A 27,339-nucleotide genomic window follows, 5' to 3' on the forward strand; every position below is an offset into this window, starting at 1 on the left:
TGGACTTTGCATCACTCCTTGCGCAACGTGAGGTTCAAACAACTCATGCAAATACTTAATATATTTACTGATTTATTATTAACTGGTTTAACACAGTGAACTTACAGTTTTAACAATAATTTATGTTTTGGATAGATCAGACATTTAATTTTTTGCTTCGTTTACTCTGTTCTCTTAGGAATTTTACGTAACCGCCTCCGTAAGCCACGCACAATTTTAGTGGCAAGGTTGTCGTAAATGATGTTCGTGAATATCAGATTCGTAGCGTTCGATCCATGTAGTTTCTTTGCTTTGTAGTTGCAGGCATCAGAGTAGAGGATAGATGAAGGCTGTGGTCCCTCGCTAGCTAACTAGCACATGACTCGAACTTCAGCTCACCACACCAGCTCACCATTTACCTGTTTTGTTTAGTAAGTAGTGACCAGCACTGCGTCCTAATCTGTCAGGGAGCTAGCGGGCTGGCTAGCGCCTGGTCCAAACGGCATTATCCGGAGGAGAGACGGAGCCACATCGCCTGGACCTGAGGCGAGCGGTGAGTTTACTAGCTCACAAACTACCGTTAGCTGACCACCTACATATATCCAATTACCATTACCTGTGTGCCTCACACACCTTTAGGCAGATAACTTCAACTAGATACGGATGTTTTCTTCCCAAACCTTGATATTGTGGTAGTGACCGCAGCCTGTCGATGAGCAGCTAGCTGACAGGACTTGACAACACCGTCCGGTATCAGCTGTGGTGGAGGCAGCTAGCCCACGTAAACAGTGTTGGGTTAGCCACGTTAGCGGGCTGTTGTACTGAACCTGCATCTCAACAGCCGTGTGCTGTTTTATTCGGACACAAATTGTACAAGTCGTTTTGTAAATAATGCCTTTGAATAGGGAGGATTAATAAAGCTGACATCTGCGATGCTAAATGCGTAGTGTGAAATGGAGAATTAAGTGAGCTAGCTGGCTAGCTAGACTACATTGTGACCAATTGTGTGTATTCAGCCGGTGGTTTATTCAGCAGATGATTTGGGCTGACGAGATCATAGTGAGAAGACAACCTGTGAGACATTAGCTAGCTAGCTAACTAGCATGTTTTATTTGGTAGTCTTGCACGTTTTCATGCCTCTTTTATGATCATATGTTGAAACAGGTGAGCTGCAGATATGGGCCAGACCTTTCTTATATAAGAAGAAATGTTAAATCGCCACTTGTCATCACTTGAATGTTGAATGTTTATTCGAGTGTGTATACAGCTTACGTATAACTTAGTATATAATCATACTTAGTGTCTAATCGTTTTAATCTGACCGTGGAGCTGTAGTTCATGTGGTGCCACTAGGCCAGACAGAAATAAGCTGGATAGTCAGGAAGTTCCCATGTTCAGATTATGTTCCTATGATGTTTCACTCCCAAGTGTATGCACTGAAAATAAAATGAATGTGATAAGTGATCAGTTGTGTGTCCAGTGACCAGTGAAATAGAAAGTTCTCATCTGACCTTTTCTTGGACTATCTTGTCTTCACAAGGGTTCAGTCCTATGCAGATCTCAGTGCTTAAGGCTCTGCGCTTTGACCAAGGGTGACTGGTGGACACTTAATTTCTTTAGTGGCATTCAAGTTCAAAATGCTCATATGGGTTTTCGTCAAGATAGTGGTTAGTAGTAGATCAGTAACAGTGATGGCTTTTGCAAATAACAAAACAAATACATAATGACATTTAATTTGAATGTTCCTGTCACCTTTCCTGGATCATTTCTGCAGTCAGTAAGTCACTAAGTCCAGGACCATTCTAAGTTTGCACTCAGACCTTATGCTGTCTAAAGTCCTCACCCCCTTGATTGTTTGTATTGTGTGGTGTGATGCTTCATATCTACTCATATTTTACCTGTTTGTTTTGTCTAGAAACTCCAAGGAGCTTATAAAAGCCATCTAGACCCTGTGTTGTCATGGCGATGCGGGAGCTGGTGGAGGCAGAATGTGGGGGAGCGAATCCCCTAATGAAGTTGACAAGTCACATGACTCAAGAAGGTGGTGCTTGGAGACATAGGTCAACGCCCACTGTAAGTCTTTCTTAATTTGTTTGTCTTTCTGAATTGTCTTTATGAATTTGTGATTTGTTTATTTGTCATGCTAATTAATGTCCTTCTGTTACAACCTGGTATTAAGAGTATGTCACTGAGTGAGATCTGTAGTAATATGAATAAACTTTCTTTGTGACTGATTTGGTTAATGTGTAAGAAACCCCCCATGGTAATCCACCCCTTAAATATTAAAATATGATTTTGGACCTCACACACAATCTATTTGAGATTGGGTATGCTTCCTGTTTTTTTTCTCTAAGCGTATGACATTGTCTTCAGAACTGTTAACATCTCATAGGGATTCCTTACACATTTATAGTTATAGTGTTATTAACACAACATGGTAATAGACATTTTTACCTTCCCTGAATTGCTTTGTAAACCCTAGCCCAGTATAGTCACACTCTACCAGTTCAGAAACCATACACTAGACTGAAAAATGGAACTACTGGAATTATTGGACTACTGGACTTAAGGAGAATGTTTTTTGTGAGGGTATATTTTATGGCATTTTAGAGATTCAAAGCCACAGTAATGTATTACTCTGCTTGTCATTTACATGGTCAGTGTGTGGAATGTTCTTATGTTCTTCACCACATGCCTCTTTCCCTCTGTGATTCTATTTACTCAGATCCCCCCTACACCAATTGAAATAGCTACTGAGGAGGAGGTATGTACTCCAAAGTGGATTTTAATGACCGTTTGAGTGTGAATTTGGGACAGTTGGTACTGTTTATGTGTACACAGGTCTTTGCTTCTATTCTAATTCTAATAATTTTTAAGTGTTTATATATCATATTAGGAGTCTGCTGGTGATGTTGGTGTTTTGTGAGAATACTGGAGGTAGAGCTCGACTGAGCCCTGCTGTCCTGACACACAGTGATGGAGATTTTAATTGCAGCTGGTGAGTGAGTTTCTGCAGGCGCCCCCACGCCCCCCTCACAGTTTCGATATGGGGCAGCTCCTGGAGGAAATGCAGCAGATTGACCAGCAGAGCTACAGACAGGCCCCACAGAGAGGTGGTGTATACAAACACACACACACACACACACACACACACACACACACCAATAGACGTGTACACAGAATCAAAAGTAAACAACAAAACAGAGCTACAGACAGGCCCCACAGAGAGGTGGTGTATACGCACACACGGACATGCAAACAAAAACAAAACGGCCCCACAAAGATGCAACATTCATGCACACCCATTCACACACACGCCCATGCACACAAAAAAACCCATAACATCAAAACTCAGAGCCCCACAGAGAGGTACCATTGTAGGTGCAACTCTGCTGGTGTTTTGCATTGTTTATTCAAATGATGCAGAATTTCAGCACGGAGCTGTGATATCATTGTTCTAATGAAAGTCTGCAGAGGGCCTTTTGCTGCTTCACAGTAGAGAAAAGTTTTGCCCAGTGCTAAAAAGCTTAAATAATTGCTGTTTCTCAGCTAAGAAGATGTATTTATAGAGTTTTGCGTGCTTTGCTTGTGTGGTTCATCTGACAGTGTGCAGAGGAAACATTTATATATTTAGCTGACCTCAGATCAGGTTCTTGCCGATACGGAAAGTCAACGCATCATCAACAGCATCGTATTAGCCACTGTAAGGTCGAGGATAAGCCGGCACTGATGGATGAGTGAGCTTTACAGTAATGCTCTGCATGTGATGGTATTTATTATGAGGTGTAAGATGTTGAAACTTTCTACCTGCAGCTCCTGATGTAGCTGCTTTAGCCCTGTCCGGTGATTGGGCAGCAGAGTTCTTGTCTGGAGTTGACCCCACCTCCTCCTCTGGCCAAGCGGCAGTTGACACTGCTGATGCCGATTGGACCAGAGAATTCATAAATGAAGCTACAGGTTAGTTTCTCCATGACTTCTCTCTTTTTATCACAGTGTGCTTGTTCAGAGTCCTTCCCAAAATACGTTTATCATAGTATTTAGAGAGAACACTTCCACTAGCGTCTAATTCGCTAGCGTTTTGCTGTCCTTCTCATACAGTTAAAAAGTTAATGAACAGCATTATTGAGTAAAATCTTCCCTATACGTCTTAAACTCTAAAACACACTAGAAAGTCAAATTGTGTTCTTGAGTAAACATAAAACATTGTCAGTTACAGCTCTCTCTCTCTTTATCTCCAAGTTCCCTTCATATTCCTGTGTTATCTCCTTCTTTGACTCTCTTTCCTTTTCACTCTCACTTTCTCTGTCTCAGACCCTGGAAGATGGGCAGAAGAGTATCTGGAGCAGTCGGAGGAGAAACTTTGGTTGGGAGATCTGGGAGAAAAGGAGCAAGACAAAGAATGGTGAGGGAGTGAAAGAGCGAGAGCGTGGGAGGCGGGCAGATGAAGGACAGAATTAGCGCCAGCCATGTCTGGAATTATAGCAAACTGCCTGGAAAAAAAGAAGAGTGTTTAATAGACGCAACAAGGTCACACAAGATAGGTGAAGTTACTAGGCACATCCATTGAGCCATAGATGTTTTTCAAAGCAGTGAGATGTTTCCCTTGAGGCTTAGAATATTTTGATTGTAGAATGGTGGACGTTGGGGTCATTGGCGATTAAAAATGGATTGAGAGCTTCAAAGAGAGTATTGAGTATTAACTGGCACACAGTTCTTTATTGATCTTCTAGAACTCACTTGAGGATATAAGGCTTTATGACCTACAGAATTTTTTAAAGATAGTTGCATTTATGTTGCCATGTTTTCTAAACTCAAGGCTTCATATGTAGTTACTGACCATAAAGTACGTTATTCAGCTGTCGAATGTTCAGTATTACGTTTAAAATGAATACGAAGGGCATGTGTGGACGTTTGTTGCGGTGTAAGAGGTTAAGGCTGACATCTCAACCCATAAGGACAAAGGAATACCAACCAGGAGAGGAGCTGAGGCAAACGGCCAATGAACTTCTTGCTAAAGTAGATGACCCCAAACTACAGAACACAGAGGTGAGTTTTTTCTGCTGCTGCTCATCTGTGGTTCTTCTTCTGGATCTTTCCTGTACATGGCAACACTGCGTTTTATTCGACGGCAGTTTCTGAGAGAACACAGAAATCTATGAAAATACTCTCTATGACCTTCGTAGATTATGTAATTATACAAGTGAAAAGCTTCAGTGTGAGATGGTTAAAAAAATTATCAATGCACTTCTTGAGAGTCACGTGAGTTAGAACTTGGTAGAATACCACCCTCAGTGTTTCTGAGCTCGAACTTGGAACCCCTCATTTTAAGTCAGTTATGCTGTTGGGTTCCAGTAATGTAGCACCGTCATTGTGTGTATCCAGGGCGTCAGCCTCTGTTGTGGTGTCCTTTGTGCCGAACGTGGTTTCCCTCTGCCATCTATTTTGAAACAGCTGCATCACTCCCGTGGGTCAGAACGTGCTGATTGAACAGAGAAAAGGTCGGTCTGTTAGCACAGTGTCAGCCTGTGGAAGAAAACAAAGTGAAACCTCATGAGATACAGGACATGGTTTGGTTTTTTGTTGATGTTGTTGGCCAGGCCACTTTTTGCATAACTGATTAGGGACCATTGAAGTGTTGCACTGTACATTGGTGAAACTAGCTCAGGGATCTCCAGCCATTCTCCTGGAGAGCTGCCTCGGAATTTAGCCCCGAACCACATCTGCCCCAGGCTGATTTAGCCTGTTAAGGAGCTATAAAGACATTAACCAGCTGACTCTGGTTTGATCACAGGACTGGAGATCTCTGCCACAGCTTGCTGTGATGCCCTTGCCTTTTCATTTCAAACACTTTGTCTTTTTGTCAGTTTTTTCCATCCTGTTGTTGCTGTTGTCCATTATTAGAGGGCTCCATTGTTATTTATCTCTGCTGTTCAGTGGAGTCGTGTTTGTGTCGCTTGTGTGCATGTTTGTGAGAGAGAGATTGCTCTGGTCAGCAGTCTAAATCAGAATGTGTGTGTTTAGCTTGTTGTGAATGAACGCACTTCTGAACTCTTCCCATTTGTCATGGGTGTGTAATGGCCGATGTTGTTGTTGTTGTTGTGTAGTTCCTGCGATTCATTAGGCAAATTGGCGAGGGCAGTGTGACTGTGGAGGACAGAGCAGGAAGGCAGCTCTCTGATAAAGCACAGGCCACGGAGGCGAATAAGTGGGCTTCCACCTTCACCCAGGTACGCACGCCCTCCCAGTGGGGCAGCACTACAGAACGGGGCAACTGCAGAGCCACCCGTGGGGCCCCTGCCACCCGTGGGGCCCTTGCCACCCGTGGCGCCCCTGCTGCCCGGCCCCTTTTGGGCGACCCAGTAGACGCCCTTGCCCACGCGCCTCCGGACTGGGCAGCATTGTCGTCACTGACAAACCAAATCAGTTTGGACTTAATGTGGTTTACAATGAGTTCTGCATTTCCCCCACTGCTTTGAGAGCTTGACGTGAGCTTTATCTGTCTTCAAGACTGTCATCATTACTGTAACATGTCCTCCTCGCTGTCATCCTATGCTGCTATAATGACTTCTTCTTGACCCGTTTGCCTATATCCATGCCTAAACATAACTCCTCAATTAATCCAGTACCAAACGTAACATGCGCGTAAACACCTGTCCGTCCCGCTTACCCCGTAATGGCCTCCCAGTTCCTGAAGGAGTCGGGGGGAGGGACTGTGCACGTGGAAACTCGCCAGTGCAGAGAGAAGATTGACCAAGCTAAAGCTAAACAGGCAGAGCAGTGGGCCAAAACCGTCAGGCAGGTAGGACCCCTGTTGCTTGGCAACACAGATGAAGTGGTCCTGTAACTGTTTATTTATATATTGATTTGTTTTTTGTTTAGTATGCTGGCTTTCCCTCCTTAACATGTTTACATTGCTTTAATCTATCATTTGATCAATATTTCTGCTGTAGTTGCAGCGAAAGTGTTTGTGCTTCCTCGATTACTAGACCGAGATGAAAGGCATTTTATTATAGTAACATTCGTGGGTTTTGTGATAACAAACCCACGTTGAATAACTGTATTAAATCCGGCCAGCTCCTGAAAGCACAATAACACTGTTTTTTCTTTAAGGGCCTGTATAAATGAGTAGTCTGCTTGCTAGGTTGAAAGGCGGGTGAATGAGGGTAAGACGCTTTCTCCTTCGGCCTCACACTGCCAAACCCCTCGTCTTCGTTTGGCTCGTGTTACCTCCACTGTCCTTCATCTTGTCTGTTCGCCTTTTGTGTGTGTGTGTGTGCGCACGTGTGTGTGTACATGTGTGTGTAAAAGTCACATGGCAGTTATATGGGGGGGGAGGTTAAACCCCAGTCCTGGGGGGGGGGCGTGCTAGCCCGCAGTACTGTATGTTGATTTGCCTGCTCTAGCACACCCACCGTGCCTGCTAATTAACTGAGGAGTTGAACTGGCCAAGCTGTGCTGGACTCTTTCCCTCGAGAACTGGAGGTTGACACTGTGTTAAAAATAGAGGTGCACAATATATATTTGCCAGTATATTATTTGCTGATAAGGACACTTTTTTTCTTTTGTATCATCAGTTCAATATTGGAATTTTAGTTGATAATTACAACTCAGAATTTTCATCTGGTCACCAGATTAAGCTTCTGTTTTATATTACTACAGTACTATTGTAAATCAGAGAAGCTTAGTTTCCTTCTGTAAAGTGTTTGGTATAATTTTCACAAATTTAATTTAGTATTATTTTTATTTAAAAAATGTTTTTGCTCTTTACACAATAAGCTAAATATATGATGTCTGTGACTATGGAGGTTTGCAGTTATGTGTTTTGTGGTGAATAGAGTTTTTTATTGCATTAGTAAGGCAGAAAATTACATGTAATATTTGAGCAAAGTTGGAGGGAAAAAAAAGAAGGCTATTTTTGTTCCCCTTTGTTTGAACTGCAAAGTATGTTTACAATATTTATGCCTGATTTACCTGTGATGCATAAAATAAATAAATGATCAATTTTTAGAGGTTAACATGTATTACACCTGCTGCCCTTCATTTATAGTGTCACCCAACCCAAGGGACCCGCCCTCACACACACACACGCACACAAATGCACACACGCACACTACCCCTTCCCTGTTCCCAGTCCCCTGATTATTGATTGCCTTCATCTGTCCCTTGTTTGCCATTTTGTCTCTGTTATTGAAGCCCACAGAAACGCTCGCCCAGTGCTTCACCTGCTTCACGTCGTCTCCTCGCTGCCGTGTCTAGACGCGCTGAGTGGTTTCCGCTGCGTCTGAGCGGCTGGAGGGCTGGAGGGCTGGAGGGCTGGAGGGCTGGAGGGCTGGAGGGCTGGAGGGCTGGAGGGCTGGGCGGCTGGAGGGCTGGGCGGCTGGAGGGCTGGAGGGCTGGAGGGCTGGAGGGCTGGGCGGCTGGAGGGCTGGAGGGCTGGGCGGCTGGAGGGCTGGGCGGCTGGAGGGCTGGAGGGCTGGGCGGCTGGAGGGCTGCTGCCCTCGGCGCTTTTGCTATGCGTTTACTTTTTAGATAGCTCTCTGCAATGCGGCTTTGTTTATTCACTCTGGAGAGTAGAAACACTCCAAATGTTCACCTGCCTCTCACTACCTCCCTGCACCCAGCACATACAGATTATAGTTTGAAATGCTCTCTTAGAATTGCATAAAAGTAAAATCATGAGGTTTTGATATTGGTCTTGGCCACTATTAGGTGCTTATTGTCGGTTATGGCATTGGCTGAAGAAATTCAGTGTTGGTACATCCCAGGTTCTGCATCATGAAGGCTGGTTCCCCTTGTCAGGTGTCTGAGGAGTCTGCAGAGTCCTGGGTGGATGAGTTTGCCACGTCAGGCCCCGACTTCCAGCAGGCCAAAGCTGCGGTGGAGGTACAGCAGACACGCCCAGAAACTCTGTCTTGGTTCTGTGAAAGGCAACAGTAAAAGTAAACAGTGTGTGTGTGTGTGTGTGTGTGTGTGTGTGTGTGTGTGTGTGTGTGTGTGTGTGTGTGTGTGTGTGTGTGTGTGTGTGTGTGTGTGTGTGTGTGTGTGTGTAGAGTGACACAGATTTCTGGGAGAAGCTACAGCAGGAGTGGGAGGAGATGGCTAAGAGGGATGCTGAGGCTCACCCATGGCTTTCTGACTTTGATCAGCTTCTCAGCACATCCTATGACAAGGTGTGTATGTCAGTTTTATATATATAAAATTAGGGGTGACCTGCAATAGTTGCTGATTCGACTATAGTCGACTATGAACGTAATAGTCGAATGTACCATTCTAACTGCATGGGGGTACCCAAGGATGCTGCTAAGCATCCTTTAATGAAATGTCTATGTTTTCGTTATATATAGCCTTTGTCAAATAAAATCATCCTAATTTCTGTTAATAAATATTTTTAAATGATGTGTGCGCATCAGAGGTGGGACCAAGTCAGTGTTTTGCAAGTCTCAAGTAAGTCCAAGTCTTTATACCTCAAGTCCCGAGTCAAGTCTCAAGCAAAGACACTCAAGTCAAATCAAGTCTCGAGTCAAGACAGGCAATAGTCAAGTCAAGTCCCAAGTCTGAAACTTGGAATTTCAAGTCCTTTCGAGTCTTTTTTTTTTTTTTTTTTTACCAATGTTGCAGGTATATTTTAAATGTAAATAACAGACATGCATTCTTTTTTAAAATCTGTATTCTCCTCAAATCTTGATAAAACATGTGCAACTGAAAACACGAAGTATAAAAAAAAAAAAATTACACCTCTTTATTGCACAGTTCAATTTGTTAAACTTAGCTGCAAAAATATTCATACTTTAAACTACAATTTTCCAGAAATAAATATTCTGTGAAAAAGTCATAAGTAGAACTCCATGTTCAAATAAAAAGTGCTGATATTTTCACAGTACAATACAAAGAACCATAACAGCATTTTCCCTCTCTTCTCTTATCTGGTTTCTTGGAGAACATGTGTGAGTGACACAAGACAAACAAATATAAGAACTGAACAATTAACAGGAATCTGCAACTTTAGACATTTCAGTAAACTATTCTGCATTGCATTTGCTGGCCAAAAGTCTGTATGTCATTTGTGCACGATGAATGATGTCCCCACAGCTGAAAACTCACTCCACTTTTGTCAATATATTTTTTTCTCGACGTAGATGTCTTCAAATACACAATCCATGCTGAGATAGAACTGGATATTATGATGGTGACAGAGAGAGGCTCTCTTCCCCGAGTTCAGATACAGAACCCAGGGTTGCCAACTCTCACGCATTGAGCGTGAGACACACGCATTTGACCGTCTTCACACGCTCTCACGCCACACATCCGATTTCTCACGCCGGAAAAAAATCTAGTTTATTTACCTCTGATCCACATCTATGATTCAATGAGTTACTAGTTCGCTTCTGGCACCAACCACTGGCGATCAATCAATCGCGATATAATACTTAATTTGTGTCCATTTTACACCCGCCCGGTAAAAATTTACGTTCGCCAACCCCCCATTTGATTGGTTGTGCTGCAGCTCAAGCACACACACGTACAGAGTGTGGAAAAGCAGAGGACTGGTCTGCGTCAGAAGGACGGAAATGAAAATTTAGATTTGGGGTAAAAAAAAAATCAAGTCTTTGCAAGTAAACAGGTTCAAGTCCAATTCAAGTCCCAAGTTATTGGTGTAAAAGTCCAAGTCAAGTCTAAGTCTCTGAATATTTTTTCAAGTCAAGTCAAAAGTCTTAATATTAATGACTCGAGTCCAAGTCATGTGACTCGAGTCCCCACCTCTGGTGCGCATTACCAATAGGCATCTTCCTTAATACACATTAATACATCACACCCTGCAGTTGCACAATCCAAACGAGCGGAGATGAACACGCTACAGGATAGTCAGCATCTGCTGACATTATAATGGCTACTAAAAAGACTTCAAAAGTGTGGGAGTATTTTGAAAAAGATAAAGATGAATCAAACAAAGTAAAGTGCAAGTTATGTCATCAACATCTTTCATTTCACATGACAACAACAAACATGACATACCATTTTTCGCCTTACGCATTTTTTAAAAAGAGTTCAGCCGTTTGTCGTTTCGGTCGTGTCGTCTCTTCTTGTCGTGGTGCATCTCAGCAAGTAGGCCTATAAACATTTTTTGTTGTTGTTTGCTTTTTAAACCCTGTTACTTGAACCTTTACTTATCATTTTTTTGCTGTTGTGTGGCAATTTTTTTATATTTTCAGGCAGGCATATTTTATTTAAAATATTTTTTGTCATTTTGCACAGTGCCTGTTTGACAGTTCGATACTGTGCACTGTCTGTGATTTGTTTTGTTAATGTTCTCTAACGTTTACTTAAAAAATAAATAAGTAAATTAATAAATAAATAAAAGCTGAATAAAACCAACCTACCATATTTATTCATTTATCTGAAAGTTTTAGGTTTTTACTTTGAAGTGGAAAAAAGTCCTGAATGAGAACGGGATCCCGTTTAAGGTGCTCTAGATAAAAAAAAATGCCCGATTCGACTATTAGTCAACTAAAGGGAAAATCTGACGAATCAGATTCGACTATGGAAATCCTTAGTTGAAGACACCTCTAATATATATAAATATGTAATATTTATTAGTTGTGTGTGTGTGTAAGCAAAATATGGCAACTTAACTACAAGTAGGTTTAACCTCTGTGTGCCCTATAACAAATAATATCTAAGTACACATGAAAAAATAAACCATTTTATTGTTCTTAATATAAATCCTAGTGAGACTGTGCTGAAAGACGTTTGATTTTATAATGCCATAAAAGTGTTGACCTTGCTGTTCTACGTCTGGCTGATTTGCTCAGAACATAATATTTGGATTCCATGCTGCAAGCTGTTGTGTTCTGATTGCTGCTGGTCTGGTTCTCAGGGCTACCAGTTTGAGGAGGAGAACCCGTACCTGTCCCACGAGGACCCTCTGGCCGAGGGGGTGAGGAGAATGGAGGCGGGGGACATACCAGGAGCTGTGCGTCTCTTTGAGAGCGCTGTGCAGAGAGAACCAGACAACCAGCTGGTATGAGTCCTTTAGCTGCTTCCCCACCACCCACTAACGCATCTGTAATACACAGTATTAAGGCATTAGCACACACTAATGCGTATTAAATGATGGCCCTGTTTGTTGTTTACTTTACTGGCCATATATATTCTTTCTGCCTGATTTGACCGTGAGCTGTTGTGGTCTTCATTTCGATTGTTCCTACAGGCCTGGCAGTATCTGGGGACTTGCCAAGCAGAGAATGAGCAGGAGTTTGCCGCTATCAGCGCCCTCCGCAGGTCAATAAAGGAAAAACATATTATAAAACAGTTTTGTACCAGCTTGCTTGATGCTATATGCTATGCTTTACCTCCCATTATGTTCCTGTCAGGTGTATTGAGCTGAAGAAGGACAACCTGACAGCCCTCATGGCTCTGGCTGTCAGCTTCACCAACGAATCACTGCACCGGCAAGCCTGTGAGACGCTTCGCGATTGGCTGAGGCACAACCCAAAGTACCGGCACATCCTTGAGCAGAGGGAGAGAGAGAAGGAGAGAGAGGGAGTCCGAGAAAGGGAGAAGGAGAGGGAGCGATTCGGATCCCTGTTACCAGAGTACAGAGGCTCGAATGTTCTTATGGAAAAAAAAATTGAGTCTAGCACATCGAGCAAGATATGGAGTGAAAACCTTGTTTCTCTCTCTGTCCTGTTTCCACGGCACTTCTCAGGGCTCTGTTCAGCGAGGTGCAGGCGCTGTTCCTGAGTGCGGCGGCCGCCGACCCCACGCGGGTCGACCCCCAGCTGCAGTGCGGCCTCGGAGTGCTGTTCAACCTGAGCGGAGAGTATGACAAGGCTGTGGATTGTTTTACTGCTGCCCTCTCTGTGACTCCACAGGTACACCCACGTACACACACACACACACACACACACACACACACACACACAGAAGACTTCAATATCATTTACATAAAATCTAAGGTTGACCTTAGCCTCATGGCAAACTTTTCACAACAAAAACCTTTTTGGGTGCTTTTAGTTGATTTTTTTAAATACAGAGTGGGCCATTTATATGGATAAACATAAATAAAATGGGAACGGTTGGTGATATTAACTTCCTGTTTGTGGCACATTAGTATATGAGAGAGGGGACACTTTTCAAGATGGGTGGTGACCATGGTGGCCATTTTGTGGCAAAAGAGGGTTGCATCGACAATTCAACAAAATGGGCAGAACTTTGAACATATTTTATAAGTGGTCAGAAACTTGTAAGTAACTAATGAAGGAATAAAGTTATGTTAAAACCAAGCACACCATTGTTTTTCTTGTGAAATTCTCAATACGGTTGATATGTCACATGACCCTCTTCCCGTTAAAAAAACAAATATTGGCTTCAAATTGGCCAGCTTCAAAATGGCCGCCATGGTCACCACCCATCTTGAAAAGTTTCCCCCCCTCCCATATACTAATGTGCCACAAACAGGAAGTTAATATCACCAACCATTCCCATTTTATTTAGGTGTATCCATATAAAATGGCCCACCTGTATAAATAAGTCAAATTTATAACTGACTGCTGGTAAAAACCTTCTGCAGATATTAGATTTTTTAACATTTTGAGTGTTTTAGACATCCTCAGCACAAGTAATGTTTTATTTTTCCAGACAAGGTTTATCAGTGCTTTTAGTTTTTAGTTCCCCTGTTTCTTCCCACACTTTGGTAGGATTATTTGCTGTGGAATAAATTGGGAGCTACTCTAGCTAATGGGAGTCGCTCTGAGGAGGCTGTGGCCGCCTACAGGCGAGCGCTGGAACTGCAGCCAGGGTTTGTGCGCAGCCGCTACAACTTGGGTATCAGCTGTGTTAACCTTGGAGCTCACAGGTTAGAAGACACATCCTACCGAGCACTGTATGAATGCACGTCCCACAAATCTGCCCACACTCAACACATACACTTTCTGCCCCTCCTCCTTTTTTGCCCCCCCCCCCTCTCTCTCTCTCTCTCTCTCTTTCAGGGAAGCAGTAGAGCATTTCTTAGAGGCGCTCTCTCTGCAGAGGCAGGCCGCTGGCGACGCGGAGGGGGCCGCGGGCCGTGGACCGGCCACAGTGATGTCGGACAACATCTGGTCCACCCTGCGCATGGCACTGAGCATGATGGGGGAGAGCTCACTGTATGCGGCCGCTGACCGTCGCGACCTGGACACGCTAATGGCGCACTTCTGTCAGAGAGAGGGAGAGACGGACTGAAGGGAGGACAGGGGGACGGGGGACGGGGAGGTGGTGTGTGAATGTGGGGAGAGATGTCTCGGAAAATACAAGACGCGTGGAAGGAGTCGATGGCAAGACGGGAAAACGGAGAGAAAAGAATGAGTCAGAAGAGAGCAAACCGGTCTTTAAAGACTTGCACAGCACTGTATCAACAGACAGGTGATAACTGGAGACTGGTTTTGAGAAGTGGTTGATGCATTCAGTACAGGCTTTCAGTACATCAGCAGAACAAATGAACTGCGGGAGCTGACCTAGGTTATTTGGAGTGTGACTGAACTCCAGTCAAGGTCCTTGGGCACTCTGTTTTGTTTTATTTTTGTCATGCAAAGGGCCTGTCATAGTTATGTCTTAACTACTTGAGGACAGTGAGGTTAATACACGTTCACACTGTGTTTGCCTTCATTTCTGAGATGCTTTTGATTCAGAAGAAATGAAGACTAAAGAGACGTGTCATCTGTGCTGCATCCGAGTTGTTGTGTGGGATCTTTTTTGTTTTGTTTTGGTTTTTTGTTTGTTTGTTTGGTTTTTTTGTATAAACCAGTAATAGCTATGTTCTGCAAGCCAGAATGGTCACTAATTGTCAGCTAAAGAACTGAAGGTACTGTGGTTGTGTGACAAATTAATGAGAAGTGGGAGACGTATGATAGCACTCCTTTGTGTGCTGTCTAATATGATACTGCTCATGCTGTAAATGAATCAACTTAATTGTGTATTGTACCATAATTATTATTATTACACGCGTTTTGAATATAGCCAGCAAACAGTAATTACGTATGTAATCCAAGCAATAAAATAATTTGAAATATGTGTGTGCGTGTACGTGTGTGTGGGGGGCAGCAACAAATGAATGAATAGAATAATTTAGCATACCATAACATGATATGTATCAATATTTAAGACATCATATTAAAATCATATGAATTTGTATAGCGTTGATTCTTAAATTTCGCAGTTTTGTTTAACTGCCCAAACACGTTTCAAATTGTTACGTTTTAAATCGCCTTTAAACGCACGGCCAGCGTGCGCTCTCAGCCAATCAGCAGCGGGGAAGCGGGATCCTGCGCGTCCGCTCATTGGTTGGTTTGAAAATTGCCGCAAACGTTCCGCACACAGTTTAAATTCCCCCGTAGACGCAGCTGTGTTGAGGTTTGGACCACCAGGCTGCGTGTCTCCACATATATCCGTGTAGGCGCTTCACAGTTTACAGTACGAAAAACAGAGTTTGCATAAAGGACGCCGAAGAAATAAAGTATTTGTACGGCTGGTGAACAACTTTTGTTCTAAGGTGGGTGAGGTTTGATAGTTTAACTAGAAGGTAGCACTTGTTTGTTAACTAGTATAAGTATTTAAGTAGTTGCTAACTGGTTAACTAGCATTGTTAGTTAGATTAACGCTGTGTTGTTAATTAATAACTTGGCATTACAGGAACATACAAAATACCCTGAAGATTGAGAAATTCCATGTTTTGCACTTTAGGTAGCTACAAATAAGTCGCTTTAACAATATAAAGCTAACAATGTTAATGAAGTTAGAAGCTGAAATTTTGTCTCAGCTTTTGTTTTCCTATAGTCTCGTTGTCTGTTTGTTTATTTTTCCTAGTAAGTTGGCTTTGCTTAATTTATTCTTGTGTAAAATGCCAAAAGAATACGTTAACCAGTTTTCATGAGCTTGTATATTTTTATAGGCACTCCCAGCGAGCTGGTAACTTTCCTGCTTCATTTAACACATTACATTATATTTTATCACTTTTTGAACTGTTTTGTGTTTATAAACAGATTCTTAACATGGGTACCAGTGAGAGCAAGATGGCTGTGGCATCAACGCCTAAACCAATCCATCGACTTCCGAATCAGCGTATAGCGGAGCTCTCTGACCCACGGTCACCATCCTGTGGTATCGACCGCACACCTATACAGGTAACTCCTAATTCAGTCTATCGAGATTGTCTCTGAAACATTTTCCTTTTCCTCTGTGTTTGCCTGCCTCCTTGTTGCAGTGAATGTGTTTATTCTGGTCACTGCTGTAGGTCGGTGGTGCGGTGTCCTGTGTCCATGTGGTCCAGGAGACCATTGGACCAGTGTGTGCTGACCCACGTTCACCATCACCTGGTATCCTCCGCACCCCACTGAAGGACAGCATGAAGGGTGAGGCTGCAGGAATTCAGCTTGAATAAAAGCATGTTTGGGTGTCATTTGATCTGAGTCATTAGCAGTGCGTTCTTGTAAATCCATTTTGCCAGATGTTACTCCTGTACCATCCCAGCATATTGATATGCTTGTCACATTATAAATCATTTCTACAATTATAGAATTTAGGCTACACTATCCTCCCTGACTTGGACTCGTTGGTCCTGAAACCTATTTCTACACATCTTTGCAGTGACTGTCAGCTCGTTCGCTCGCCGCCTGAGTACGTTTTTTCTTAGCGACGTTGCATCGCGGGACTCCTCCTCTGCTCCACTGCTGCCTGCCCCCTTACCTAAATGTCCCAGTCTGCCTAGTGTGGAGCAGCAACCGGAGGAGCTTTGCTCTACAGAGCCCCTCCTCCCACCTCCCGCCTGTCTCGGTGGGCCTGCGGACACTGCGCCCACCCCGTCCACCCCAGCGCCCTGCGTCTCCTCCATGGGATATGGCTCTTTTGCCAGCAGCCCGTTCGTGCTGGTCGGTGAGGTGGAAGTGGACACTGAGGTGTCGCTGGAGGAGGCAGAGGAAGCCCTGCTTCTGGAGGAGTCTCCACTCAATAGGGAGATCAGCCTCAGCCTGCTTGCCTGCCGTGAGGGTGTGTACTCTCCCGAGTTCTACACCTCGCAAGAGGAGCGTCCCGCCACTCCTCTTCCTCCAGTGGAGGACACGCAGGACAGCGATCACAGCTACGCCTGCCCTCAGGTCTCCAACGAGCCCGTCCAGTCCTCTTCCACCATCCAGGCCTCTTCCCCTGTCCAGGAAGCCGTCGTGTGTTCATCAGATACTGCTCAGCCGTCTGAGTCAGAGGTGGGTTATTTTCTCAGAATTGACCCTCCTGGAAAACATATTTTGTGCTACAGATAGGATTTTGAAACATTTTTGCCTTGTGTGCACAGGATATCCCAGCTGAAGCCCCCATAGTACCAGAGGAGGGCCCTGTAGAACAGGAGACACTTGAACCGGCTGTTCCTGGACCAGCTGCTTCTGCAAAGCCTAGCCTGAACCTTAATGTTCAGAAAGAATCCCCCCTGACTGGTATTAGGTTCCCCAGGTTTGATGTGTGCAGCCCAAGCCAGGCAGTGTTTAAGCCCCAGTGGCTGGGTGTAGGATTTGGGGCGACAGGTGTCAGGGCTAGAGGGGTCCATACTCGAGGATCCTCCTCCCCACTGTCCACTCGGAAACCAGCAATCGACGAGAATGAGAATAAAGTGGTGCTCACCAAGCAGAAACAGAGAGGTGAGTTTCCTTGGTGATGTATGGAAGGTTTTGTGACACTGCTGTTTGTCTGCAGAATAGAGGCATGTATTTATTTTGAGTTTTAAATGTATTTGGTTCAATCTAAATGTTCTTGAGTTGTCTTTCAATTTGTCTTTTTCCTCTGTTGCAGGCAAAGCTCTGATAAGTGAAGGGAGATCTCCTTTGCAGATCCTTAAGGAAACCAATTCTCCTAGAGCCCATAATGCACAGGTTTTGCTCTTGATCCCTCATTCTTTGTTTGTTTACTAGTTCACACATGAAAGGATGCAGTTGTCTTGTAATCACAAAATACTGTCACTGCTTTCTAGATGAAGGCAGTTCTCTGTCCGTTGCACATTTATATTGCCAGATAGTGTTAGCACCATAGTCTGTGTACTAGTACTGTAGTCTGTGTGCCTGTTGGGTATGAACTAGAAATGCCCCGTGTCGAACCAATGACTAGATGAAATGTGCATTTTAAATTCTATTTCATGTTTGAGGTGGACATTTTAAAGAACAGTTAGTGAAACTTACATGCAACCTGCCAATCATTTGGAGTGATTGGTTTTCAGCTCTGTGATTGAACAATTTTTTCCATTTAGTGGCGATCAAAAAGGCTTAATGAACCATTGTTTTCCCTTTATTCAGATGAAGCTCAAGGTTTCTACTCCAGAGAAGCAGAGGTTTGGCCAGATTGACAGAAGAGCACTTGTTCTCTCTCTCAATAAAGAGAATCATTAAAGGAGAACTGGAGTTTGTTACCAACACTATGTACATACAGCTTTAATTTTGTTTCTCAGGAAGCATCTTTAATGTAATTTAATCCTTTGTGTGTCCCTTTTCCTGCCATCTTTCTTTTTTTTTTTAACTGTAAATAAAATTAAAATTATTTTTATCATTCAGCTCTGTTTGTTACGTTTGTACTTTGGAGAACTTTAGAGGTGAACATGTAGGTGGTGGGGATTTGGGGGAGCATCAGGATGTTTGACCATATTGATGTTATTGTACAGTGTACTGTAACTGAAGTTATGTCTGTAACATGAATTTTATGAATGTGCTGTCTAAATTATTTGGTAAAATAAAACAATTGGAAGTCTAGTTTTGCTGTTCCTGTTGAATTTAAACCTAAAGGTGTTAATTACTCAACATTGGCCATGTTCTCTAGGAGTCCTGTGGGAACAGCCTCTCCCTATAGCACTGTCTGGGAGTTGTGCTGTAGTGGCATGTTGTCCACATTCAGTTCACTTCCATTGCATATTTAATGCTTTAGATGTGCCCTAATAATTCAGTGTTGGTGTGATGATCAATTGCCCTGCTGGCAAAATGCAGAGAGTAATGAATAAACCTAAAACCCCACTATATTCTCCTTTTAAACATGTACACAGAGCTCATATCTTTTACACAATTCCTGATTGGTTAATGTAGTGGGTTCCTGTTGAACTATTTAGTTCCTGATTGCAGCCACACAACAGAGCTAAGGGAAGTGACCCCTCCCCCCAGTCTTCCCCAAGTTTATGTTAGCAATAGATATTAAGACATTATATTTTTGGAATAAGGTTGTATCATTTGGGATGGTGGTGAGTGAACTCGAGTCATCAGTACTGTCCGGTCACCAATGTACTAGGTGTAATTTTCCTAGTAAAGTCTTCACAAACTGTCCAAACTTATGAATATCAGAAAGAAAGACAAAAATGAGATTGGAGAATCACGACCTACAGTTGTTTAATGGTCCTGTGCCAGAGCAGTGGAAAATGAAAGTAGAGTCAGAGTGTCTAAATATACTATGGGGAGGAGAAAATGACCAACTCCATCAAAAGTAGCAAATACATAACATTTTTATACTTCAACCTCAAGTAAAATCAGATATATGATAAATATATCAAACCATGTCAAAAAGTCAAGTCAAGAATCTGAATCATTGTGCATTTTGAAAATCCATCTGCCAAAACATTTTGGCCATTCCTAAATTATTTACATGTTACAAATTTTTAATTATCTTTTGTTGGCATGAATCCATAAATTGCATTTTACACTAACATCTTTTGTCAAACCAACACTAAGTTGCTAATTAGTGACTTGGCTCTTATGCAGTTACTCAGCGCACACTGGGCCCTGAAAGACTATCAGTTCATCTTGTTTCTGTACATTAATGTACTATTTCCTTTAGAAGAAAATTATACTGGCTAGCTTGCTTTTGAAAGATATTCTGTCTCGAGGCAACTCCCTTCTCAGACATGGCACAAAAACATCCTTTTCTCTTCCCCCTCTCTCCTATACCCTCTCCCTCCCAAGTTTCATAGCCACACAAGTGTTCCTCGGTCCGGTCTTTTTATGTTCGCTTTCCCTCTCTCTCTTCCAGATGGTGCATCAGTTCCAGATCTTCAGGAAGCTATCCCACGATCCCGTGCAGCACGCCATCCCGTCAGCTGTCACCCCGATGCAGCTCACGCGGTTGTCATGACCTGCCAACACTCCTGTGAAGATAGCAGAGTTAATCACCCAGGGGGACGAGAACTTATGTAGTAGTTTCCTGGTGGTAATCTGAAAGACATCTGTGCACCTAAAACCAAGGCTGTTAGAATTACGACACGAGGCCACCTAAACCAGGACCTTTGCTGTCTCGAATGTACTGATTCATTCCATCTCTTCTCCACCCTCTCCCCTCTCTACCTCTCCACCTCCTTACTCACCCACTCTCTCAGCCTTCAGTGAATCCCAGATGTTGCAGCTGAAGTCGTCGTACCCAGCCAAGATCAGCCGTCCGGAGAGGGACGGGGCAAGAGAAGTCACCCCGCACATGATGCTGGAGTCCTGGTATGTGATCAGCTCCTGGTCCGCACGCAGGTCATACAGCTTGCAGGTGGCGTCGTCCGAGCCCGTGATCACAGCGTTACCGTTGGGGAAGAACTGAGAAAGCCATGAGGCAGAAAGGGGAAGATGAGCACCATGGGAATGCTAACTCAAATGTATTCCGGAATATTCTGTATGTAAGTTTAGCAGAGGTGGGACCAAGTCAGTGTTTTGCAAGTCTCAAGTAAGTCCAAGTCTTTATCCTCAAGTCCCGAGTCAAGTCTCAAGTAAAGACAGTCAACTCAAGTCAAGTCTCGAGTCAAGACAAGCAACCATCAAGTCAAGTCCCAAGTCTGAAACTTGGAATTTCAAGTCCTTTTGAGTCTTTTTTTTTTACAGGCACCAACGCTTTACGAATGCTACGCTGATGCGTTTCTTTACTCGTTTTGTTGGTGTCCGCCAGCCAAAAGATGACAGATCATTTACATTTTATCTTCTCTTAATTACATAAATGTACTTAAACAAGAATGTTTCGTTACATCATTTTACACGAAAATAGCAAGCTTCATCGTAAGCAAGATGCTGTCATTACGAATGGTTATTCTAAACATTTGGATAAAATGTTTAAATATAGACTAATAAAAGGTTAGGGTTATTTTTTCATTGTTTTCTGTTATTGTGGGGTCACGGTGTAGGCTACTATTGTTACCTGGAGATTCAGTGGGGTCACATATTCTGATGGCTGCCGTCAGAATTGGTGACCCCAGTTAAAAAGGCTCACCTGTACATCCCATTCATGATTTCTTTGTTGGCTGCAATGGTGAGGGGATGGTAAATCTTGTTTAAGTACATTTATGTAATTAAGAGACGATAAATGTAAATATAAACATCTGTCATATTTTGGCTCGTGGACACCAACAAAACGAGTAAAGAAAGTGCATCAGCGTAGTTTACGTAGCATTCGTAAAGCGTTTGTGCCTCTGGACAGAAACTGTGAAATAGCTCCCCCTGTGGTCACAAAACTCGACGGTCTCAGAATCTGGTGTAACGCCGGTCTGCGTCAGAAGGACGGAAATTAAATTAATGGGGCGCACTTTATAAATATTAATATGCGTTTTAAAATTTAGATTTGGGGTAAAAAAAATCAAGTCTTTGCAAGTAAACAGGTTCAAGTCCAATTCAAGTCCCAAGTTATTGGTGTAAAAGTCCAAGTCAAGTCTAAGTCTCTGAATATTTTTTCAAGTCAAGTCAAAAGTCTTAATATTAATGACTCGAGTCTGACTCGAGTCCAAGTCATGTGACTCGAGTCCCCACCTCTGAAGTTTAGACTTTACACCTGACCCTAATCTGAGTCCTTGTACTGAAACAAATTGATACGAGGTATTCAGATGCAGACCTCAAATCTGTTGCTGGACCTGTATTTACTGGTTGTGTAAAGGTGAGTGTAGCTGGTTGGACACTTTGTCTACACAACTGACTCCTGGATGAAGGATGGGGCTAATCTGGATCATGAAGTCATTTGAAAGTCTCTGATTTCTGCATAGTAACTGTGCCAGTGACTGAAGGTCATACAGCTGTGGAAGTCCTTTAAAGTAAGTGTGTGTGTGTATGTGTGTGTGTGTGTGTGTGTGTGTGTGTGTGTGTGTGTGTGTGTGTGTGTGTGTGTGTGTGTGTGTGTGTGACTTACTCCAATAGCATTTATATCACTCTCATGGCCCCCAAATGTCTGTCTGCACTGTTCTTCTCGTATATCCCACAGCTTGGCTGTGTAGTCACATGCTCCTGAAATAAAAGTGTTAAAGTCTGGAGACACAGCCAGGGACATGCAGTCTCCCATGTGGCCACTGAACACGGTCTTCTGTGTGCCAGTCTCGATGTCCCAGAGAACACTACAGAGAGATGAAAGGTCATATCACATTGGGGAAGTAATTTGAGGGGTTTTGTGTTGGGGTTACACTAGTGCTGATTTGGGTGGTGTCACTGAATCGTGTTTTAATTCTCCTGGTCAGCCGTGGTCTGAGCAGCTGAGGGAGTGACTGAGTCTTTACCATGTACAGTCTCCAGAGCTGGTGATGATCTCACTGTCACTCAAGAACCGGCAGCATGACAGGTAGCCTGCAATGCAAAGAACAGTGACCGTGCCTATGTAAGAGAGCATCTGCCTTTATATTTGTGCAATCTGATGACCAAGTGCCCCCTTCCTCCAACTTTCATTTGAAAAGCGAATCCAAGTGTGACCCTAACCTTAGCACAGACCACACTGATGTCCTGTGAAATGAACTACCTACCTCCTTTTGGGCAAATCAAATCATTTTAGGACCAAGAGACCAAGACATTTTTTTGATATCCTGATAAAGCCCTAATATTCTAGTATGATTAAGGTGTCGGACGCATGTGTGTGTGCGCGCGCTTCTCCAACCTGTGTGTGCAGCCAGCTCCCGCATGACCTTCACGTTGCCGTCCTTGCCCTTCAGGTTGTAGATGGAGCACATGTTGTCCAGGCCGCCGCACGCCACCAGGTTCCCCGAGGGCGCGTACGCACATGTCATCACCCATGATGACTTCAGCGGGATGGCATTTACCTGGAAGGAGCGGGCCAAGGTTACGAGGGCAATCAGCATTTTGGTTCTTCTAAAGTGTTACGGATCCCTGTAAATGGGTTCAGACACAACTGTTCTGCCTTATGTGAAACAGCTATTTCTGTGCCTTCCGGGGTACCAGAATACGTGTACCTACCTGACAGATCAAAAGACTGAGATTTACAAAGCGACTGTTTCTGAATACATGGAGTCTCCAGATCTGTCATGTATTTATAAAGTGTAGACAGGGTAATGAACAGGAAACGGGATAGACCCACCTTGTGGGCCCACAAAAGAAAACTACAGTGTGAGAAACAAGCATGAACTAAAAAAAAAAAAACAGTAAATTTAAGTGTAAAAGCAGATTTAATATGGAACAGGCTTTGTGCTCATGTTAAATTGTCCTTGCACATTTGACCAGTAAATTGCACTGACTGTCAAAATGAGTCTTATATATTTATGGACACTCAATGAAGTGGCTTGATGTCGAGGCTCAGTACCTTGTTGGTGGAATAGCTGTCCCACACAATCAGCTTTCCATCCTGAGATGCACTCACACAGAGTCTGACAGAGAGAGAGAGAGAGAGAGAGAGAGAGAGAGAGAGAAAAAAATCATTAAAAAATCCCTGAGACTGCAGAAGTGAGAAGAAAGTGTATTCAGACATTTCAAAATAGGCTACAGAGATTATAACAATGAATAGTGTGTACATGGACCATAATCTCAGATGAAACTATTACTGCTAAGAGGAAATTTGTATGTCCTGTTCTACAAAACATATCCATCCGGCTGGTCTGATGGCTGATCTTAGATCTTAGGGAACAAGATCTCTTGTCTTGAGATGTCTTGAGCCAGTTCCTCAGTCACAGGTTGTTCATGAAGCCTTTTCAGATTCAGTAGACACATAAGATTAGAGGCAGGGGTCTGTGACCTTTATATCACAGTGTCATGGCGTGTATGGAGCAGTATTATGACCAGCCCAGTCTGTAGCTGTGAATACTAGTGTGTGTGTGTGTGTGTGTGTGTGTGTGTGTGTGTGTTTACTTAGAGTCTGTGGACCAGTGCATGGCATAAATTTTGGCCAGATGGCCTCTGAGGGTCTTCCTGGCTTTCAGCTGGACTCTGCCCACCATCGCGGTCCCTGAGACAGTGTCCTGGAGCGTGGCGTCCTGCACTGCTTTGCGGGCTGCCTGAAGAGGTCATAGGGCAGGGGGTCAGGGGGTCAGTTTGCAGACACAATCACGGTGGCAACAGTTACTGCTGAATGACAAGACTGCCAAATGAAACACATCTATTTGTTGCGCTCTATAAAAAGTGACTTCAGGTTAGTTAGTGTTACATGAGGGAGACATGTGCTTGTGCGTGTATGTGTGTGTTTGTGTGTACAAAAAGAAACAAACTGAAATGCTGTGTCTTTTTATCTTAGATCTGAATCTGTCATTGTGCTAGATGACTCGTTAGAGCTGGTGACACTAACAGTGATGTCATCCTTCAGATTCTCCGCCTCCTTGCGAAGCTGCTCCATTTCACCCATGGCCACAGTTGTCAGGTGCAGTCACCAAAGCAGGTTTGAGGTCAGGTGAGCAGAAGCAATGCTGGGTAAGAATTGTAAGAATATATAGAGTAAAGTAAGAATATATACATATATAATCTACATATATATATATAAGCCCTCTTTTGAGCTAATAATTATTATTGAATTGAATTCATTATTCAATAGAAGGATCAGTGTTTATTTTAATGGGCGCTTCCTGCCTTCAAGGAGCATTTGCAATTCAAACTGCATTTGCAAATGCTCACAAATAAGGACTCTCGCAAACGTATGATTACATAACCACATGTTTGTACATCCCATATGCACACGCAAGCCTACATAGACTCAAACATCTACATACACTCAAACATCTACATAAACTCACATGCACTCAGACATCTACATACACTCATACATCTCATTTGAGTTTTGTTGTCTGTTCTAAACTAAAAGTTTAAAAACAATGCTTTCAAATATCTAAAATCCATTTGTTCCACATACATATTTAAAAGGACCACAATATACTAGAACTAGACAACTTGCTGAATAAAATTGACTGAGTGTTGATTAAAATATGAGAAGTGATTCCAAACTTTTAAACAGAAGTGTACTGTCCTAATTGGTACCAATCTAGAGGCTGTAAGAAAGCTGTGTGAGACTTCCTGAGTTTGAGCTTACAAATCACACACATACTTGTGAAGAAAGCTATCATTATTGTGTAACACGACTTAATACAAAGTGGTCCAACATGTTCAGCCGTGTGAGACTGATGATGTTTACGTCAACAACACAATCATTTACACTAATCATCTTCAGTCATCTCCCCAACATATGATCTATTTTCTGCTTTAGTTACCCCTGTCAATCTGAGAACATTTCATATTTTTGCCAACAGAGTATATTATGAAAGTTTGTCATCCTACCCTAATTATTATAAAAGGTCTTACCTGGAGTCAGTGAAGATGGCAGATTTATGACCAATTGTTCTTGTATTGCTGATTAAATCTGTGTTAGTGACTAACATCATGTCTCTTATGACCAGATAAATTTGCCTAAAATTTGTTTAAGGAGGGTGAAATTGAAAAAGAACTGGGAGGGGGAGGGGGAGTCATGGAAACCAGTGAAATGCTTTCATATTATATTTTTCAGCAGGAATGCACTCCCTCATGCTGCCACTTTGTTGACTTTTTTAGGGAGATGGAAAACACTGATTTGAAAAGGTCTAGGAGATACACGGAGTACCACAGGCACACAGAATGACCCTAAATTGTTGCTGGACCAATCAGAACCAATCAGAGAACGGGAATGGTACATGGATAGAGGCAGGAGAGAGTGAGCTTAATTCCAGGCTGCCAACATTTTAAAGGAGTCAAATCTGCTGTTATCCGATTACAGACTGCTCTTTGCATCTGGATAAGCACTGGGGTGCAGGGCGGGGGCTGGAGAGAGGCGGTGGCACCTGGGGGGGGTGGCGGGAGTGTGGCCTGGACATCCTTTGAATGCTGGACACAGTTCTCACGTCAGATGACTTTACTGATGAAAATGTTACTGTTTGAGAGTTTTATCACTGTAGCCATCGAATATTACTGGATTCTGGTCAAATGCTACACCCTTGTAAATGATACAAACCCTTATAGTCTGTATTTTAAAATCTTAATTTGATTACATTATTCTCATTGCATTACAACTGCATTATGATCATTTTGAATCCTATCAATAATCTAGTGATGCACAGTGAAGTGTTTTAAGTGCAGATTTTGCACTTTTGTCTTTCACTTTTGTCTTTTTTCTTTTTTGCTTTTGTGTTGTACAAAAAGATTCAGGGAGGTAACTGGTCACTAATGTAATTATAACACCACTTTACCATATTTTAGTAAATGTAGATTAAAGTTACCTTACTATGAATAAAAACAAAATGCCATCTTTTCTCATATAACTACATTATTATTAGAGCATATCAGTTATTATCAGTTATAATCAATGATCAGTGCTAGCACTGATTCTAAATAGCACTGATTACTATATATCAGTCAGAATCAGTGCTAGAATAAGCACTAATTCATGCACGTAAGTGAGATAACTAAGAACATAACAGTATAGAAAACAACCCTAGATATCCATAGATGTTTTATTGTATTTGTAGATGCTTTTAAAATACAATCATAAAATGCATAGACCTATAAAGTTATCACTTACCCAGTCCTCCTGGATTATGTCCTCTTGGTATATTTGTTTGTTGTTTTTATTTATGTGATGGCACCTTCACAGCTGACCTCAGAGCTCCACTTTTCCCCAAACTCTTCCTCTTCACACCAAACTCTTCCTCTTCACCCTCCTGATCTCGGGGGTTCCCTCTGTCCATGTACCTCTGTGACGCGCCTCTGAAATACAGATGAGAATGATAGGGCATGAAATGAGATGAGAGTTGAAGGGATAAAACAGAGGATGGAGGGAGTGAGAGGGAGGGAACTGGAAGAGGAGAGAGCAGTGGGGGAAGGAAATATGGAGTCTTGGTGTCACGATCAGAAACTATGGGGTCAGAAGAGGCTTTGGGGGGGTTTTGTTCATTTGCTAGGGCATTGGAATTTAATACATGTTTAACAGATTAATTCACTTAAAAATACAACAAAAAGACAATTCTCTTCAATATGTGTCCATTTGACATTTGAAACTACCTGTTTAACAAATTTGTTAATTTGGTAAATGTTTTCATACAGTACAGTTGACTTCAGCTGGCTGTAGACTTTAAACTTATGTAAGAATTATCCTATTAATAATAATTTTTAAAAATATCTTAAC

At 42.7% G+C, this 27,339-nt stretch overlaps 3 protein-coding genes across 7 annotated transcripts; 2 read left to right on the plus strand and 1 right to left on the minus strand.

Moving 5' to 3' along the window:
* Positions 1–255: 255 nt before the first annotated feature.
* On the plus strand, positions 256–15,145 carry pex5 (peroxisomal biogenesis factor 5). Of its 4 annotated transcripts, XM_076970919.1 has the most exons (17): positions 257–532; positions 1,895–2,052; positions 2,705–2,743; positions 2,975–3,092; positions 3,793–3,936; positions 4,291–4,381; positions 4,935–5,025; positions 6,084–6,206; positions 6,665–6,778; positions 8,779–8,862; positions 9,030–9,149; positions 11,855–11,998; positions 12,188–12,258; positions 12,351–12,572; positions 12,686–12,851; positions 13,677–13,834; positions 13,968–15,145. In XM_076970919.1, exons 2-17 carry the CDS (start codon positions 1,939–1,941, stop codon positions 14,197–14,199), a joined length of 2,031 nt encoding a protein of 676 aa, XP_076827034.1. In that variant the 5' UTR covers positions 257–532; positions 1,895–1,938; the 3' UTR covers positions 14,200–15,145. The 4 variants fall into 4 exon arrangements, with proteins under 4 accessions (XP_076827036.1, XP_076827034.1, XP_076827035.1 ...); XM_076970921.1 differs by lacking the exon at positions 13,677–13,834 and having other exon boundaries at positions 256–532; XM_076970920.1 differs by lacking the exon at positions 6,665–6,778 and having other exon boundaries at positions 258–532.
* A 181-nt stretch (positions 15,146–15,326) lies between these two features.
* On the plus strand, positions 15,327–18,737 carry cdca3 (cell division cycle associated 3). The gene is made up of 7 exons (XM_076971248.1): positions 15,327–15,505; positions 15,996–16,136; positions 16,247–16,364; positions 16,600–17,210; positions 17,300–17,639; positions 17,791–17,870; positions 18,288–18,737. The coding sequence occupies exons 2-7, from the start codon at positions 16,005–16,007 to the stop codon at positions 18,378–18,380; spliced, it is 1,374 nt and encodes a 457-aa protein (XP_076827363.1). The 5' UTR covers positions 15,327–15,505; positions 15,996–16,004; the 3' UTR covers positions 18,381–18,737.
* Positions 18,738–19,411: 674 nt separating this feature from the next.
* Positions 19,412–26,820, minus strand: gnb3a (guanine nucleotide binding protein (G protein), beta polypeptide 3a). 2 transcript variants are annotated; one of them, XM_076970443.1, is made up of 9 exons: positions 26,737–26,820; positions 24,484–24,601; positions 24,051–24,196; positions 23,509–23,572; positions 22,849–23,011; positions 22,478–22,544; positions 22,117–22,318; positions 20,330–20,546; positions 19,412–20,113 (listed from the first exon to the last, which is right to left on the minus strand). In XM_076970443.1, exons 2-9 carry the CDS (start codon positions 24,538–24,540, stop codon positions 20,007–20,009), a joined length of 1,023 nt encoding a protein of 340 aa, XP_076826558.1. In that variant the 5' UTR covers positions 24,541–24,601; positions 26,737–26,820; the 3' UTR covers positions 19,412–20,006. The 2 variants fall into 2 exon arrangements, with proteins under 2 accessions (XP_076826558.1, XP_076826557.1); XM_076970442.1 differs by lacking the exon at positions 26,737–26,820 and adding an exon at positions 25,488–25,527.
* Positions 26,821–27,339: the final 519 nt, after the last annotated feature.

Source organism: Brachyhypopomus gauderio, chromosome 13, assembly GCF_052324685.1.
Source record: "Brachyhypopomus gauderio isolate BG-103 chromosome 13, BGAUD_0.2, whole genome shotgun sequence".
In the NCBI taxonomy this organism is placed as follows: Eukaryota; Metazoa; Chordata; class Actinopteri; order Gymnotiformes; family Hypopomidae; genus Brachyhypopomus; species Brachyhypopomus gauderio.